At 36.0% G+C, this 20,007-nt stretch overlaps 1 protein-coding gene across 3 annotated transcripts in view; it reads left to right on the forward strand.

Moving 5' to 3' along the window:
* Positions 1–20,007, forward strand: part of LOC110049605 (phosphatidylinositol 3,4,5-trisphosphate 5-phosphatase 2-like) — a 76,702-nt gene that overhangs the window by 24,017 nt on the left and 32,678 nt on the right. For all 3 annotated transcript variants that reach the window (XM_089294488.1, XM_089294489.1, XM_089294487.1), the window contains exons 11-20: positions 1,957–2,025; positions 2,664–2,758; positions 2,959–3,061; positions 4,481–4,596; positions 5,203–5,286; positions 12,452–12,569; positions 14,792–14,894; positions 16,220–16,352; positions 19,121–19,220; positions 19,534–19,619. In XM_089294488.1, the coding sequence (XP_089150614.1) occupies positions 1,957–2,025; positions 2,664–2,758; positions 2,959–3,061; positions 4,481–4,596; positions 5,203–5,286; positions 12,452–12,569; positions 14,792–14,894; positions 16,220–16,352; positions 19,121–19,220; positions 19,534–19,619 (1,007 nt within the window). The remainder of the gene's footprint in view (positions 1–1,956; positions 2,026–2,663; positions 2,759–2,958; positions 3,062–4,480; positions 4,597–5,202; positions 5,287–12,451; positions 12,570–14,791; positions 14,895–16,219; positions 16,353–19,120; positions 19,221–19,533; positions 19,620–20,007) is intronic.

The raw sequence follows: 20,007 nt of genomic DNA on the forward strand, positions 1-20,007 counted from the left end.
AAGGCAAAACCATCCGCTCAGCCAGTCAATTTTCTCGCTTCCCAGCTGTTATGAAACCCTTGGTTTTAAGTCACCCTAAAGGGACAGTAACAGTGCATCAAGGGTTTGCTAGTAGAAAAAAATCCTTACTAGTAAATTAACTTTTCTAGTGGACTAAAAAGATAACTTCAAGTCCTGAAAGTCACTTAGGTTGGGTTAGGATCCCTTCTAGATGGAACTTCCCTGTGAAGCTACAGTGAAACCTCACCTTACGGTCACCTCGTTTATACAGCCACATTTTTTCGTCCTGGCGAAACGTCCATACATTTTTTCATAACAAAACCCCATTAATACAGCCAATGGCCACGTTCTGAAATCCCAACCTGTATAATCCTTAGTTTACAATTGTACCCGGTTTATTAAATACAACCACTCAAATCAGTTAAGGTAATTTTTTGTCATGGTCACATATAATACTCTACATAATAATAATAATAAAGATCTTTCAACAGGGAGCCCACTTCACATACATGTGGTTTTCAGTGGGGCCCTGCAAAAATAAAATTACAAAAGCTAAAGAAATAGTAGATTAAAAATAATAATAACATTTAACCATTGTACTAATAGAAATATAGAAAACATGTACATGTATGTACTGACTGAAGTTTCAATTTTTTAAAATGATATCTGCATTTTGAATGCTTATTGTAAAAAGAACAGTTGTTTAGAAGTGCAGTTGTAATATTGTAATATATCTATCAAGACATCACTTTCAAATAACCAGTCATGAAATTTGACCCTACCCCTTCAATTTTGACCACCCCATTAATACAGCCAAATTTTCATGGCCCGTTGGTGACCTTATTAACGGGGTTCCACTGTATTTATGAATTCAAAGTAAAATAATATAAGTGAACCTTATTACCAAACATAGTCAATAGAGGGGAATGGTAATGAAACCCAACAAAGTTCTTTGTTGTATGTTTTTGTTCGCTTTTTTTGGTCTTGACTGTGCACAAAACACAATAGTTGTTTACTCCATAATGAGGAAATAACCAATAGAAACGTTTTGGTCACGTAATCATGCATAGTGTACGAGCACAAAACAAAAGATTGTGCATGGTCGTGGACCTTCCATCGTAAATCTTGAAGTCTTTGTTTGCTCCTTTGATGTTTGCCGGGCTCAAATAACCGGCAGGTATATTTTGCAGAGTGCAGAGTGCAGGTTGCATGTTGAAATTTAATTATAACTGGAAAACCGCTGGCACTAAAAATAATTAATAACCTATATACTCGTCAGGGGGTTCTTACATAAAGTAGTTCGCCTCTCTCACATAGTGAAAACATGATCGATCCGCTCTATTACCAGTGAAATCTCTTTAAAGCCATCTGGATTGCCGCTCCACAGATGTTTCCATTGATTCCAGACTTGGCTCGGGTCTTCCCTCAACAACAGAAGACTGCCATCACAAACGAAGCAAATAAATAAAGAAATGAAATAATATGAGATTTTAACCGACGGAATATACTAGCACAAGCTCAGTGTGCTTTCATTTTGGTACCCACAGGGAAGAAACCAAATTGAGCAGATATTTCAGATGATATTTCAGATGTTTCTTCAAAAACAATAATTCATTGTAGGCTTAAAATCATAGGAATATTCTCTCCTCCCATTGCTTCGGCCGGTTTGGCAGTTAGATGGAAGCCACCTTTCTGAGCGATTGTAAATGCATCATGTAACAGTCTCGGTAAGTCTACCACATGTATGTTTCTTTTAAGTGCCAGCGGTTTTCCAGTTATAATTAAATTTCAACCTGCAACCTGCACCCTGCACCCTGCAAAATATACCTGCCGTCAAATAACCAGTTCTCTCTATTAACTATGTGCCAAATTAGTCCAGGTATAGTATAGAAACAATTAAGGGGAATGAGAAAGTATCAGTTGTTGACCTCAATCTCTCATGGTATTTTATTTCAGGCAAGATCTCATTTCTAAAGAATCTAAATGAAGCTTCAGATGCAAACAATACTTGTGATCAAAGCAAAGGTGGAGGAAGGATATTCAACTTATTACTTGTCTTTCAAATACATTTGTTAATAATTATTTAAAATGATTTTGTACCCTCAAACTCATTAATAAGTCATCAAGTAACAAAGGGAATCATAACTGTGGAGATTGTTGGTTTTCTGATTGTAATTAGCATCGTAGATTTTTACCATCTTATTTCCCAGTTTTATTAGTTTTGATTGAGAAAAATAATATGACACATTAAAGAGAGTGTTTTTAATTACAAACTTACCAATCACCTTGAAGTTCATCAAAATATATACTCTGTGTGCTATTTTCAGCTCTTTTCATTGTGTTTGGTATTATGGTAAAAAAACGTCTCTCATGTTTAAATGTATGCTTTGTATTAAAAGGTTTTGAAGTCTTGAAACTGTGCATGTTTTTCAATTAACTAGGCTGAAAGTGATTAGTCAGAAATGAGTTAAATTTTAGTTCCCGACATTAGGTCTGAGGTTGCAAATAGTACAGTTCTGCTTCCTGAGTATAAAAATGCACTAATTAATACTTAATGCATTAATTTGTGCACTCATTACAACTCCAGTTGACCAATGATTTAATAACACAAGATCCCTTAAGCTTTAAAAGTTATGTTCAGTTCTTTGTATCCCAATCTCTAGTCACGCAATTGGTTAAGTCAAAAGATAACATCAAGAGATTACGAATGAAGATGGAGCCAAAGCAAGCAAGGGACTTTGAGTTTGATGATGGCAAGGTAATACAGATCATTCAATTCCTTAAACAAGCTAGGCTTCTTTGTTCCAGGCCCTGCTGCCCTGCATATGTATATTACATGTGCAGTGGGTTGATGTATTCAAGTTTGATCAGTCTATGAACCTCATTTTGTTGAGTTATCTAAGCAAGCTTCTTTGCAACTATGAAAGAATAATTTTCAGTTATTTTAATCTGTTTTAGTCACGTGAGGTGTTTTGTCAACTTGTTCAACAATTGAAACATCAGCATTCTAAAGACATGACAAAGAATCAAGCGTCAATTTTTATTGGGACATGGAACATGGGTAGGACATGAACAGCAACATTACCTTATATTCAATGTCAGTAATATTGTTTCCTACCCTGATGATTCTCTTCACATGCATTCTGCTACTTGCAACCTGTGTTTTTACTCTTTCCGGTGTTTTGTTTTGACAATGCTTCCCCAGAAAAGTCTTGCTTTGTCGACGATCTGGTCTGTTTTACTTCGCTATGCCTACCAGTTTTTGTGTTCCTGAATGCCACTAGAAGTGATAGAAATTGTCCAATGTACGTTCGCCTCTAAGGGTAAATAGTGGATTTATGCAATTTATTGAGACGAAGGAGGTGAGTTCATGATTGCCGCAGGAAGTGAAGTTTGTTTGCTACATTTTCAGGTTGGAATATCTTAGAAAACCGTTTAAATGACGAGCTTATGTGGTGTCTGGTGGTGTTCCAACACGATTTGCATGGCCAGTACCTTCCCCAAAGTAAAGAAAAGCACTTCTTGAAATACATCCTCTGTCTCAAAAGAAGAAGTTGTCTACGTCCGCTACCACTTAACTCAGACTGAATCGCACAAAACAAATATTACGGTGGAATCACCAAGCGAATGAACTTCAACTGCACCTGTCGTTGAAACCAGTGAAAACATTGAGCCAAATGACAACGACTTGGAGCTAAATGCAATCAGTGACACATTTTCTAAGATCTTCTAGCCTGAAATGTAGCAAACAAACTTTTACAGTTCCCTCGGCAATCATGAACTCCTTTCCTTCATCTGTTTTCCCCTCAGAGGACAACAGGGAAACTAAAAAAAAACTCTCCCTCCTGTGGAAGATTTCACTACCTTCTGGTGGCATTCAGGAACACAAAAACTCATAGGCATAGCGAAATAAAACAGACCAGATCGTCAACAAAGCAAGACTTTTCTGGGGAAGCATTGTCAAAACAAAACTCCGAGGCCCAACTGGCCTCACTTTCATGCAACTCATCTTGGGCAACAACCGAGTGGTCCGCCATATTTGCATAGGGTGTATGGTATTGGGACAAGCTTTTTCTGTAAATAAATAGTACACAGCAGAGTAATGTCGTTTTGTTGGTGTGTTTGTTTTGTTTGCCAGAATTTTTCTCACCTCCACCATTTTGGAATTTTACCACCTTATGATATCTAAGAAAGATCTCTGTGACCTTGGCAAGATTATCAGCAGGTTTTTGTCCTCTGATATTTTTCTTTTTCCAAAAGATCTTGGTTAGTTCTCACTAAAATGGCAATGAGAATCAGATCTCAAAAGATAGGCAGCTAGAAACTTCCTCAGAATCTCAGTCGCCTCTCCCCCAGATTCTCTTGAAAGTTTCCTTTATCTTGCTGAGACCTTGGTGAGACATCAAAATCTTGGCAGCCAAAAACTTACCAAGAATCTCAGCAAGGTCTTTGCAAAAAATAGTGCTTTATCTTAATTCAGGTAATGCTAATCCTCCTGCTGATATGAAGTCATGGCTCAAGTGCCAAGGCAGTGGTAAAACAATGGATGCCACCTTGGCCCAATTTCCACATGATATCTATGCTTTTGGCACACAGGTTTGTAATACAGGAATGTGATTTTTACAGGTTTTATTACTTTGCAGTGCGCAATGAGCCTTGGGGGTAATTCAAATGAAAAGGTTGAGGATGCTTGTCAGAACATTTGAATTAAATCCTTAAAGGAGACCAATCTGGGCCTAGTGGCTCAAGCTTTATTTGACCCTTAAAAGGTACCACTTAAATTGGAATGGGCTTGATTATCAGCCACTGTTTAGGAAAGGAGCCTGCGCCAGAAGACCAGACTCGAGAGGCGGATGGAAAAAGTCTAGAAACACAAGTATCATTGCAAGGGAGGACAGTAGACTCGAAAGAAGGATAAGGACGGTGATTGAATTCCAGTGCCAGGCCCCAGCCCTCAATCAAGACCATTGTTGGGTCCAGTCGTAGCTGTACTGATGTGTTTTGTTCAGTGACTTCAGTCATCAAAGACCATGTGACAGTTGAAATTTTTCATCACCTGAGTTAGGTGCTGCAGTACTAATTTGATTCTGTATAGGCAAGAGTTGGAAAGCAACATTTTCCTTCATCAACAAAATATTAGTTTGTTAGGAAATGAGTTGTAGCAAGGTAACGCTTTATCTTTAATACTCCTTGTTGTTTCAGGAATGCCCCGTTGGTGAAAAAGAATGGATTGTCAAGATTAAAGGGCAGTTGAAGAAGCTCTTTCCTGAAAAGGAATTTCTCATGGTATGTCTAAACATATTTGACTGTGATTGGTCCTTTATGATTACATGGAGGTTGGCATTAATCTGGAAGTTCTAGATATAGCAGCCCAATTGCTAGGTATAATTTAGAACTCTGGATTGAGACAAGTTTGGGCTTGACAATGGTTGTTTTGTTTTGTTGTGTTGTCTTCTTGTTCAAGACACTGTACTCTCACATTGCCATTTTACACCCCGGCATATAACTATTTGGAATTATGGCAAATTGTTGGAACAACCCAACAAAAATTTTGACGAGAACTGCAGGAGAACCCTGTTAATCCAGCCACCAATGGGCCATAAACCTTTGGCCGTATTAATGGGGGTAATTATAGAGAAATAAGACTCATTAACAAGATTTAAAACAAAAACAACAACAACAAAAAAAACGCTATAGAAGGTGATTTGGAAGTTTGTACAAACAGCTGGCTACAATCCTGGTCAAAAGTCTTGGGACCCTTTGCACTTTTACGAACATAATTTTAATGGTCTGTTTGTCCACCTACCCCATCCCTACCCCCTACACAATGTTGACTTTGATTCATCCAAAGTAGACTCTCGATTTGAACATTGCTTTGTGGGGGGGGGGGGGGGGGGGGTGGGAAAATCAAATTATAGACCCTTTTCAGAAATGGCTGCCAACTTAAAATTCTTTTGTATGCATTTAAATTAGCCTCACTAACCTTGCTTGAGAGTAAAAATTCTTTCAAATTTTCAACTTAAAAATGAGGTCAGTAAGGCTGATTTTAATACTTACAAAAAAATTTATAACTGGCAGCCATTTTTGAAAACGGTCTATGACTTCCCAGTTCAAAATAAGGTGTCACCAGTTTGCATTTTGTCAAGTGTCCTAAGGACTTTTGGTCTGGATTGTAATCCTAATCAAACGTCTTGGGACAATTTGCACTTTTGCCAACGTAGTGGTCTTTCTGTCCACCCCCCTTTCCCACTCCCAACACAATCATGTTGATTCATCCAAAGTACGCCCACTATTTCAACATTGCTTTGAGAGGGAGGGGAACTTGCAAAATTAAATTATGACTTCGCACTTAAAAATAATATATGCATCACCAGTTGCATTTTTTTAGGTGTCGTAAGGACCTTTTTTTTTTTTGTATTGTACTGATATTTATAAGTTTACAAATAAGAGTGACAATAACAATTGAGATTACATTTGCAGATAAAAGAAAGAAAAAACTAAATAAACTAACGTGAGTACAGATGGAAAAAAAAAACGAGGAATACTATTACTAATAAGACTACTTAAGAGGAAAATACTAATACACCCAGAATACTTACTATTTATATTAATGAATAAAAACCACGCTAATTTTTACTTTTTTTAGAAGAAACTACATAGATTAACGCTAGTATAGATGAAAGAAAAAAAACAAAACAAGAAATACTGTTACTAATAACACTACTTGTAAGGAAAATACTAATATACCAAAAATACTTACTAATATATTAATAAAACTACGTCAATTGTTACATTTTTTAGGCTGCCGGCCTAAATACAATTATTTGTAATAAATTTCTTCCACTTGGCGTCATGAAATATTTGCTTGCCATTAGAATCAGAAATAACCGTTTCGATTTGATATACTTAGGAAACTTTTGCGAGAAAGATCTTTAATGACGGAGGAAATCCTTTATTTCGACAGGAGTAAATGTGTTGTTTTGCTAAGATCAACAGATGGTTGAGAAGATAAAAGTCTACTTGTCTGTTCCAAAGTCCAAACATTTTGTCAACATCTGATAGTGCTTCGATTTTTATTTCTATCGTATTTAGCCAGTTAATTAGTTCTCTCCAGAAACTGTCGGAATATTCACATTTTATTAGTAGATGTTCGATATACTCACTTTCTTTTTTGCAGAAAGTGCACAGAGGCGAAGGTACTAGGCCAATTTTGTGGAGAAACTTGTTTGTCGCTAAATATCTATGTAATATCTTGTATTGGAATTCACGGGATCTAGAATCAATAGCTACTTTGAAGGGAATTCGATATATCTCTTCCCATTCCAGTGTCTCGCTGTATGTCTCTGTATACCTTAGCTGTGCAGTTGGTACACTCTCGTTCTTTGAGCGAACTTCGTTATAAATGCTCTTGGATATGACCTTATCCAAGTTTACATTGTGGCCATTTAGGTGTAACTGTGCATTACTGGAAAACATAGAGTTTTTTGAAAAATTATTGCAGGTTTTTAAATGTTGTCGCCACTGTGCAGGTAATGCGTCTATGATCGCCATTAGCTGAAACTTTTCTTTGGATGTAAGCGAAGAGCTTGTAATAATTTGAAACCCTGCGAATACTGCATTTTCTTTAGTCGTAAGATCCCCAAGTGTACTGATTCCTTTTCTAAATAACTCTTCATAGAAAATGGACCTACCTTGTATACAAATAAACTTGTTGTTCCAAATCACTGTATTGTGTATTTCTTGACAAAGTGCTTGCTCAGTTATTCTACTCGCGCATGAATATTCTGCAAAACATCGTAGACATTCTTCATAATAAATGGGTAAATTAATAGGCAATTTCTTTAAGTCAAAAGCACAGTGCAGAAGTAGTTTCGACCCCACATTTTTTAGGTAATGGGAAAGAATAATCTTCCAATTACTTTGTTGATCATCGGCAAATTTCTTGTAACACATGATCCTTTGGCTTTTAATAATCGATTCTACATGAGGCGCTTTTAGTCCACCTTTATCGATATCACTTACAAGTGATAAACGTTTGACTTTATCTTTTCCTTTCCAGATGAACTGGAAGAGTAATCTGTTGACTTCCATTACGGTATCTTTTTGCACACAAATTAAACTGGCTCGGTACATGAACAATGGTGTCAAAAAGGTCTTTACAATCTGAATTCTTCCTAGAATGGTAAGGTCCCTCCACTTCCACCTTTGCAACTTTTCTTTAATGGATTTAAGAATTTCATCAAAATTTAACTTCTTTCTTTGACTTTCATTGTAAGTAAAGTAAACACCTAAAATTTTAACCGTGTCTTTAATTTGGATGTTTTTGGAGGAAATGACATCCATTGCTGCCAAGGAGACTTGATTACCCAAAAGCATACTTTCAGTTTTTTCGGAGTTGATTTCAAGTCCAGAGCACTTACTAAACAAGTCAGTAGTGCAGAGAAGGGCTTCGAGAGATTTCCTGTTTCTTACAAAGGTTTTAACATCGTCGGCAAACATTTCAAGTTTAATTTCTTCCTTATCGACTTGAATCCCTTGGATATTGTTATTTTCACGCACGGAGATAGTAAGAATTTCAAGACAGATGATAAACAAATACGCTGATAGGGGGTCACCTTGTCTAACACCTCTCTGTACGTTGAATGGGCACGTCGAAAAACCATTATTCATAACTGAACTTGTTATATTTTGATAAAAAGTCCTAATCCAACGCACGAAGGAAGGGCCAAAGTTAAAAGTTAACAGCGTTTCAAACATAAAACTTCTGTTAAGCGAATCAAACGCTTTTTTAAAATCAATTGCTAGCATAAAGCCTTTGATCTTTTTCCGTTCAGTAAATTCTAAAATATCGTCAATACTTCTAACTGCGTCGAAGATAGACTTTCCTTTAACATAAGCATTTTGATTATGATGTATTATATCAGGTAAAACCTCCTGAAGTCTTCTTGCAATTGCTTTTGATCCAATCTTTGCATCCACATTTATTAATGAGATTGGTCTCCAATTGGAAATATGTCTTCTGTCTTTTCCTTTCTTTTCTATCAAAGTTATAATCGCTTGCTTTTGTGAATTTGATAACTCACCGTAGTCAAAAGCACAATTTAGACTTTCTACTAGAAGATTACCCAGAACACCACAGAATGTTTTATAAAATTCTACAGTAAGTCCATCATTTCCTGGTGATTTATTTTCTTTAAAGGATTGTAGGCTCTTAAAACACTCTTCCACCGTTAGCTTTCCTTCACAAGTTGCTGCTCTATCTGGTGAGAGTTTAGGAATTGCAGAATGTTGAAAAAAGGAATCTGCAAATTCTGGTAGGTTACTCTCGAGACCGTATAAATCTGTGTAAAAATCTTCAATCTCATTCATAATTTTCTTTGGGTCTGAGCTTAAAGTTCCTTTTTTAGTAAAAACTTTGTGGACACAACTTTTGGCCTTTTTATGAGATTCTAAGCTTAGAAAGTACTTATTATTTTTTTCACCCTTCTTGTACCAGGACGCTCTCGAACGAATAATAGCTCCTTTCGAAAGGTAATCAAAATGTGCATCGTACTTACTTTGAAGAATTTCAAGCTGCTCAATATTTTCTGCTGACGGATCAGTAGAGCACTTTTCCTGGTACACTTTAAGAAGTGTTTTTATTTCTAGCAATTTGTCTTTTCTTAGCCGTGCTTTCCCTTTACTATATTTTATAGAAACTTGTCGGATTCTATATTTTATAAGTTCCCAGAGCACTCTTTTGTCATTGACCTCTTTAAATTCGTCAATCCAAACGGGTACACTTTCACTAATAAGTTTTACATACTTGTCATCCTTAGTCAAACTAGAGTTGAATTTCCAATGAGATGGACCATGCTTTTGTTCTTCTATGCCATTAAAAATTAATGTAATTGCTAAATGATCTGACTTTATAGAAGGTATAATTTTAACTTCTTCGACTTCGTCTTGGCAGGTGTCGCTAATCAGCCAAAAATCTAGTCTTCTTTGGATCAAAGGTTTGGTTTGCTTCCAAGTAAACAGCCTCTCATTCGGATTTCTTACTCTCCAGATATCGATCAAATCCAGATCCAAACAGATTTCTTCAAGAATCTTAACCGATTCTTTTTTTGCTGGTGAACCACCCAAACAGTCCAGACTTGAATCAAAAGTGACATTGAAGTCACCTCCAATGATAACGTTTTGTTCAGCGCTTGTTATGATGTCGTCCAATTTTTCATATAAATCTTTAAAGTAAGTACATTGATGACGTACCTTATTTGGTGCATAGATGTTGGCAAAGACATATTTAACTCCTTGCACAGACGCATTCAAAATTATAAATCTACCGTTTTGGTCGCACTTGCAGGATTCTTCTTCAAAATCTAAATCATTTCTAACGAGTGTTATAATGCCGCAACTGTGATTTGATCCATGCGCGAAAAACATTTTCCCATTCCATTGGGTTCTCCATATATTCTCGATTTCTACTAAACTGTATGTTTCTTGGAGGAAAATAATGTCTGCTTTTTGCTTATTCAACCAGATAAACAAAGCTTTCCTTTTTTCAAGCAAACGGATTCCACGTACGTTAAGCGAAAGAAGTTTAAAATTCACATTTTCCTTTTTGCTTGCCATTGTATAATTATTATTTGACTCAAAAGAGCTGTTTCCAAACTGGCAGCTCCAAAAGAAAAGTCTACACAGTATACATAGAAGCAATAACATGTACACTCACTAAATAGACATTTTAAACACATATTAAAACAAAAAACTAAACTAATTAGATGGTAAAAGGGTCTCAAGATTTGAACCTTGGTTTGGACCCTTGGGACTTTGGACTTATTCAGCTATTGTTATAAAAACAAAACAAAAATGTTAGGTGCTAATGAAAAAACTTTGGTGAATTAAATGTTTTGGTGTTTCTTTCCGTTAAATTTTGGTATGCAAGAATTTTACCGCAATTCTAATTACCATTTATATCACAATATTAGCGGCACCAAAGCGAAGTTAAGACTTATAAATTGCCTATCAGTTGAGTGCTCTTATAGATAGAGATAGCCTAGCCTTATAAAGAGGTTTGGTGGTGTCTTAAACAATAAAAGCCGATCATCGGCTTCACAAAATAAAATGGAAATAAAGTCAATCAAAGGTTTTTACTCAGCAGTAGTTGATTGCTCGCTTGGCAGCAAGTACTCTGGTAATGTGTCTACAGAATATTTACTACTATTTATAATTAGGCTTTTACCTCTTGAGTAGTACCTTAGCAATGTTCAGTTGTTTAGCTTTCCTAAAGGCAGCACGTAATTTAGCTCGGTCTTTAGCAGATTCTGGAGAGAGATCCTTGTCGATAAATACAGTTGTAGATTATTGCAGCTTCAATCAAAAGTTTTCCCAGATGCCAATGTTTGTGTTTGATAATTGCCAACGTGCACTGTTTCTTGTCATAATAACAGGACAAGACCTCTCAATTTTCACCAGTCAGCTGCATTCATGGACAAACGCACTGTAGTTGAAAACAATAGCATTCATGCCGACTCATTTTTTGTGCCAGGCCCCTCACCAGCTTTCTTTGCTTGCTGACTCCTCTCTCATGCCTTTGCCATTGTTAGTGCCTCAACACCAATTAAATATTAAATATAAATATTTTGTATATACACATCCACCCCTTAATTTGCAGCTCTTGGTGTTTGGTTTTTGATAAGATGTTCACTTTACCGTAAAAGTGTAACAGGCCAGACTCGAGGGGGTATACATGTATGATCCTTCATACTAGTATCTGATTCAAAAGAAACTTTTTTGAGTAGAAACACTTCAAAAAAACACTTATTATCAAATTTTATCATAGATCCTAATAAACTGCTTTTATTTTCTTCTGTAGCTTACAATTTATTGGGCCCTTTCCTAAAAAAATTGGCCCCTAAAAAGGTTTTCAGTGGCCACGTTGGCCCTCAAGTAAAATTTTCTGGATGAAACACAGATTTTTGGTGTCCAAAGTTCATACCAATTGATCTAATATTAAGCTTACTATTGGGGCTTAAATGGTTAATTCCAGCATTCAATTCCAAATGGGGGGAAATAATAAATAGTTTGAAATTGCTTATGTTCAGAATTGCCGATAGCAAATTTCTGAAGGGCAAATCCAAGGAAAAATAATGTTTTCAAGTTTGAAATAACAAAGTTCAAATTAGTGGCTGGGGCCCAACTGTACAAGAAATTAGCTGTCATGGTTCACATCCTCCATTTGCAAGGTGGGCAAGAGAATGGGCCAGATGTGTAACAAGATTTATAACAGATATACATGTATAACACATATGCACTATTAAACCTCTTGTTTGGTGAAGCTTTTTTCTGATGCCATTGCAGATTGCTTGAGCTCCCTACTGAAGGGGTTGACACAAAAACACTATACTAGGGCATGGTGATGGCACTTATATTTACCACCTAAAGATCACTTTTGAAATCCTTCTTGCAGGTTGCTGTGTGTTCATTGTGGAGTATTCGACTGGTTGTGTTTGTTAATCAAGACTTCAAAAACATGATATCTCATGTCCAGCAATCTAGTGTTAAAACTGGCATAGCTAATGCTCTTGGTAAGATTTTCTATACTGGTGTGAATTAATTTTTTTCAGATTGAATGATGTTTGCTTTTGTTTTATGTGTGACACCACTTCACACCAATTTTAGAAGGTGTTCCAAATTTTGTTTTTAAGTTCTTTTAAATCTTTTTTTGTAAGCTATGTTTTTATGTGTATATTTAAGGACGGTGCCTACTGAATACAAAGGTTTTTGCGTCAGGTTAGGACCATGCAGAAAAAGCAGATCTTTCTAAGGGCTATTGGAATCTACAAAGAAAATAGGGGGTAGCCACACAGATTTTTGAGATAATTAGCCTCGAATCTCAACAAAAATGCTGACATCAGCATTTTTCTGAAAAAAGAAGGAGAGGATATTTCTTTACAGATTTCCTTTGAATTCGCCTTTACATACAGAAAGGCAAACACATTTATAAAGATCTGAAAACTACATGGTAAATGGTAACATAAAAACCATTTTTGGTATGTTTTTAATAACAAAATTGTTGCAACAGCGCTTTTAGCGTCTCTGGCAGCCTTCCTCTGGTTCAGCTAAAATGCAGTCTAAATACCTTTTGCTCACAACCAGAAACTAATCACATGTTGAATAGGCTTGCCACTTCCATTTCATAACATAAAATTTAGGGGCAACCATGCACTTTTTTAAGTCATTGATCTTTTTTGAAACCTTTTATGGTGCCTGTTACATTTTTTCCTGTCACCTCCCCAGTAAGTAAAACATATGCCATCTGCAGGTACATGTTTGCAGTTGGATTTCAGTATAATTTTTGACAGATAACAGCTAGTTTTTCAGCTGGAAGTTGTTAACAGTTAGTGCTTAACGATGTGCTGCTATTCTGCTGTTCCTGGTGTAAGTACAGGTTCATTAAACTTGATTTGGTCACAGTAGGAAAATTTTGCTTTCATTTTAGTCGTGTACTTGATAACGCAGTTGATTGCATCAATGTCAACCCAGCCTTAGGTGATGCGTAGAACATGTGCACACCAACAACAACAACCAAAAAAACAAAAGTAGGCACCGTACTTAAGTTATTACTCTTGCTCATCTCTCATTCATCTGTATTGTTTGCTGCACATGTGGCATTTCACTGAAAACTGCAAAATCTTTGAATGTTCTAGGCATTTGCAATACATGCAGTCCTCTGTTGATCTTAGAAAAAAAGATTCCCTTAATTTTATTTTGTCTCTCAGGTATAACGTGAGCTGTGTTCTTGAAGGGGATGTTTTTCTTGATAATATAGTATGTGTTGTTATGAGAGTACATTGTTTTAATTGAACTGAGTGTTAAACCATAACAAAACAATAAAGTTGAACACTGAATCAAACAACGTGCGAATGAATTTTGATTGATAATTTTGCAGTAATAATTTAACAGTAATAAATATGATAATACATGTAAGGAATATTATAGTTTTAATACTACTTGTATCTATAAAATTAAACCGGTGATTTTACAATATCTGAGATTCATTGTAAATTTTCTTAGAGTGGTATCACATAACCTGTGAAGTTCAAAATAGGTAAAGTTTCATAATTACAGAAAATATTCCATGCAATGTTCTGTTATTTTTTTAAATACTGATACAGTTTTTTTTTTCCTGGAGTTTTCTTGATGCTGTATTCAAGGACATGCAGCTTAAAATACATGTAGTAACATGATATAAATTGTTTGTACCTGAATAACCCCAGAAGCATAGGAAATAGAGCTGGCATCAATGGAAGTTCTGTCACTAAAATAAAAAGAAAACAAAAAAATTAATCCTCATTAAAATATAAAGATTTTTGCACTACTGAACTATTAATTTTGAAGTAAACAGTAAGATGTTAGTTCAAGTACAACATCTTTAACACCATTTAAAAATTACTAATAAAAACATTTCGTATACTTAATATGGCAAAGCTGAGTTCCATGCCTCCAGTTAAATGAATGATCAGTCTTCAACTGCTATATAGGTCGATCTTTCAAGTACAAATGTCATCACAGCTCATAGTTAAAATTTTGTGTATAGATGCATAATTCTCTAGTCACTGGATGTTTTAAGGAGTCAAACTGGAAATTACAAGGAAATTCAAAGCAACAAATGTAGATAAAAATCATTATGTGTAGCATATCTGAGTTTTTGTGGTATTTACATATTGATACAGAGAGAAGTGTTGTCAACCATTTTGAAGAAAACTGATTATGATTATGAGTTGTATCACTTTTTTTTTAACTTCAGGTAACAAAGGTGGTGTGGGCATCTCATTTTCTCTGGGTCCAGTGTCCCTGTGTTTTGTCAACTGTCATCTAGCTGCAAGAAGTACTGAAGCACGGGTGTTAAGGTCTGCCTTGTTTAGCTATAACTTTGTACATATACAATAAATATTGTTATTTGCATGTGTACTGTGTCACATGACTTTCAGGTCTACTCAGCTGTGAGTTGGCACTGCCCTTCTATCAAGCAAACATGCTCCAATACACTGGGTTTAATGTCTTACTGAATTGTTGAATAGGTTGTGAAAAACATGGCGATCATATTATACCATGACAGCAGGGAAGCCAGTTGGTACTGAACCAGTTTGACACTATGAACATTGATTTACTTGCATTTGAAGAAACCCACATTCTAGACAGTCATAGCAAAGTAAAAGTACATTGCTTTGAATTATTGTGCAGTCCTAGACCATGATGGGTTGAACTCTCATGAAGTGTAAATTATGGCATTTCCTAACAGAGAAATGTTATTCCTACTTTGGGGGGTTGTTACAAGTACTTTGGGACCTTTGTGGTACAGTCATAATATGCAAACTATAGTCATAATATCTGTGAGATTAAAAAGACTTGTTGCCTTTTGTTTCCTTGGAAAAAATAATTATTAATATATGAGACAAAGTTCTGCTGACATAACATGTTTTAACACTGTAAAGAAAGGAGTTTGCTTTAAACTTGCTTTCATGTTATCTCGCTATGGAAAGCAAAGAAAATCAACTGAGAAGAAAAATAATGACTAAAAGAATCAACACTCCACCAGAATGGTAATTTTTAGTTCTTCCCAGCCTGTCAGAAAATCATGAACTGTAATCCACTTCCATTCTTCCATTCTTACTTCTTCCCACAGTATATTTTATTTTTTTGTTCTATTTTGCTCTGTGGGATCTTTTTATCTAGTTTATTTGTATAGTGTGGTGGCACTTGGCAATTATTAAGTTAATATGACAATAAGGAAGGAGACATTCATTAATCAGCCAGGACACTGTCTCGTCTTTTTTACTTGGCCCATGCAGTTACCATGATAACAAACTTACACATGTGTGTAAATTGGGTAGCAGGAAGGGGCTTGCAATTAATCATGAACTGTGTTTTACATTTAAAGAAAAACACGACACTTGTAAGTTTAACAAACATATTTTGACAGATGCTTTTGCCATCTTCAATGTGAAATGAACATAGTGTGCAGTAGAATAACAATGGCAGTAATTAAGACAATTGCAACAGTAATACAAAAATTAAACAGAAAGTTTTATATCAACAAGTTCAGCCTGTGGGTTAAGTGGTGGTTTCTCCCAAAGTATGTGTAGCCCTTCTTTGATCTCAAGAGCAAAATACAAGGAGGCCTGATCGATAATGGCAAAATAGAAATGTGTTCTATTTTTCTTGATGGTTACAGGAGGAATCAGAATTTCCTAGATATTCTCAATGGACTTAATCTTGGTCAAAAAGGTGTGTTTGGTATCGTACACCAGTTCCATCATGTGTTTTGGTTTGGAGATCTCAATTACAGAATAGATTTGGAAGTTCAGGTGAGAGATTTTCATTCACTTACTGTATTATACACTCAGGTACTCAAGTCTATTGTGTGTGAACTACCAGATATCAAATTGTTTAGTTAACACATTACCTCAAAGAATGCAAAACTCAGATATAACTTAGACATTGATGGCAATTGCCTGAGGTGAGTGGAGATGATTGCATGGAATTAGTGAAAAGAAGCCCCCAAAATAATGTAGTTTTCATAATCAACTGTTTGTTTTCTAGAAGAAATGCCAGAAACATATTTATTCACAAGGAACACCACTGAACAGGCTGGAATAGAATTGCACTCTTCTGAATCTTGAAATTGCCATATGAGACAAGAATGAAGAGGTTTAGTTCAATTTCATGACAATCATGTGATTCGGGCAGGAGCTGGATTCGGGGAAAAGTCATTGCCAAAGTATTATTATGAATTTCTTGTTGCAAATTTGCATAATAGGGCATTCATCAGGAGGGCAACACAAAGTTCATCAGCAAGAGATGTGACAGCTAGCTTCAAGAAAGTGTCCTGAAAATGGACCATGCTTACGTGACAACGAAAAGGAATTGGTATCACCAACCCTATGCTCTTGGCACTTAACTACATTGAAAAGAAGCCTTTTCTGGCACCGAAAGCTCCTCTTAGAACTGCAAACCAACTTCAAAAGCGAGATGACATAGTAGTTACAAAGCCAGACAAGGGAGATGGTGTTGTCATTATGGATAAAATCCAACTACACATGCCTCTTCAAAGAAGCCTTGAGCAATGACAACTCAAAGTTCACTCATCATAGCCAGGACCGACCCATTAGAAGAGGAAGACCACGGAAACGTTACTGTCCACTTCTAGAGAAGGAACGAAACAAACACATTCATGTGTTCGTTAGAGGAGAAATCACAAGATAACAGCCAAATGCCTTGCTACATTTACTGTGCTACAAGCGATATGTTGAAGATACGTAATTTTACTGTCATGCTTGGCCCCCAAGTGGCTACCTCCTTTTTTGATGTTTTGAGCTCAAAACATTCCTCCTTAAATTTCACTATGGAAACTGTTACAGACAACACCTTTCCTTTTCTGGGAATGAACTTTGCAAAGAATGGCACAATACTCAGCACAAGTGTCTACAGAAAGCCAACGAACACTGGCTTCACCTGCATTATGATAGTCATGTTGACCATCGCTACAAGGCTGGCCTATTAAGAGCAATGCTACACAGAGCCTATCGACTGTCGTCAACTTGGAAAGCTTTCACAGATGAGTGCGAGATTCTCAAGAACATTTTCGTACAACTTCGCTACCCAACTAAGTTAATTTATTCAACAATTTAAAAGGTATTCATATACGACCAAACCATCGGCAACAGGTTCCAGTGTGCCTGAAGAAAGCTCCAGCGAGGAACCCATCACAATCACCATTCTGTTTAAAGACCAAAGATCAGCCGACAACACAAGGAATCAGCTACAGTCCTTGAGAAGTAAAATCATCAGCGAGCAATGCATTGTGTACCATTTTAATAAATGTGGTCTATGTGATATGGACTTGATGTTGGATACACCAGTCAACACTTACATCAACATATTGTTGAACACAGTACCCTGAATTCATCAATAGGAAAGCACATGTTTAACACAGTTTTAGACTGGTTTTAATTAGCAACTTCAATATTGAAAAAATACTGCAACAAATTTGATTGTCTTATCCATGAAATGCTAATATTCAAGATCTCAAGCCAACTTTGAACATGCAAATGGACTCTATCTGTGCAAAACTATTTACATGAGATCGCAAGCAAACATCTATTATATTAGTTCCACTAATTTATATCCGCAATAAAACTGTCACTTTTACCTCGATAATGATGTCAGCAACATCAAAACATTGAACAACAATAATTTTATTATAATCTTCTGTGGAAGTTTTTCAATACACCACTAATCAAAGTTCATCACGTCACAATTCATTCAAGTGACATTAACAGGGCATTATCTTAGGCAATAATTGGCCAGTAGAACAATAAGTTGATTATCTGCATAACCATGTTTTTTTTTATATTGCAAGTGCAGCATTTAGTCTACTGACTACAAGACTGATGTTTGCGTAACTTAAGCAACAATGTATTACACTACAATGGATTGTACAAGTATTGTCCATGTATCATAATCATTGGAATCTGAAACCCATGGAGGGTGGGTTAAAACATATAATGGCCTGGCTTGAGCCTGCAATCTAATCGGAAACCAGTATCTGTGCAGCGGTCAACTTCAAAAAATTATGCAACTTTGATGAGCTCTAAACCTGAGCCCAAGATATATTCAGGTGATCCTGTTCAGCAGATTCCTTGTTTTGACCGTAACATGGATGTCCAATATCAAAGATGTACGTAACCAAGGCTGCTGATGCTTTGGTCAACCTATAAGCTGCAGTATGGCCGCCATGTTGTGCGACATCATCATCGTAGGGCACATGCTTGCGCTTCATGCTGCTAGCCATGTTGACCATGAAAAAGAGATGCACGGTTTTCTATTTTTATGCATGCATGTGGTTCTGTTCCTATGGTTATGGTCTCTTGTGCTCATCGGACATAATGTTATATTAATTTTATGTTGTCAGTAAAAGCATTGTTTATGGGTTTGTTATGAAATGATGTCATTTACCAAACCCAACCATGCTGCCCCATCTGCCATCACTTGAATTTACATTTTGACCGTTCTGCATGACACATCTTACACATGTTTTTAGATTTTGTAATTCTTACCGTTTAATTTCCTGCAGGAGGTACTGAAAGCTGTAAAGCATATGAATTTTGGCAAGTTGAAATTTCATGACCAGTTAAGAAAGCAGAAAGACAAAGGAAAAGTTTTTCTTGGATTTGGTATGTTCTTTAATGGGGTGAATTCATAAAAGCAAGGGTGAATTTATAAAACAATTTTTTCCAAAGTCAGTATCAAGAAATATTAAGCCTTTCAATCAGTGACAGTTTTGTTTGGTTTAAAATAGAGCTCAAACCCTTCTTGATGGTGCATAACCAGTACTGTGTTATGACTGAGCCCATATAGTGTCCATAGAACAGTTAGCAGAGTTCTAAATACAGTTTTATTTATTTACAACATTCTTTTGCACTATTGTAGGATAGGAAAGTCTTAGGTAATGTTGATGGACATCCTTTTAATATCTTTCTGTTTCAGAGGAGGAATCGATTAACTTTGCACCAACATACAGATACAAACGAGGTAGTGCTGAATACATCTGGGAGAAAGTCAAGAGATCAGGGGTACTTTTCATTAATGTTATACTGCCGTTGTTAGATGCCTGCCATTCTAATTTGTCAGTTAATCCTTGTAACTGTTGCAGGACCAATTAACTAGTGACTAATTACTAAAACCAATTAACTAATGACTAATTAACAATTAGATTATGAACTTGAGATTTCTATGAGGTCATAGTTGATGAGGCTGAAGGCCAAATTATCACCTCATAGAAATCAAGAGCAAATAATCTAATTGTTTTAGTAGAATTCTTACTAAAATTTACTTCAAACAACGGTTTCAAATTATTTCTTGACATATTATTAAACTTTGTGCCTGAAAAGGATCGCTCGGATTGAATTGTCATTTAAAATTTAAAGTTGTGTGTGCACACACATCAGTTTTTTCAATAAT

The sequence above is a fragment of the Orbicella faveolata genome, unplaced genomic scaffold, assembly GCF_042242905.1.
Source record: "Orbicella faveolata isolate gen_17 unplaced genomic scaffold, um_ofav_v1 contig_25, whole genome shotgun sequence".
NCBI classification, from domain to species: Eukaryota; Metazoa; Cnidaria; class Anthozoa; order Scleractinia; family Merulinidae; genus Orbicella; species Orbicella faveolata.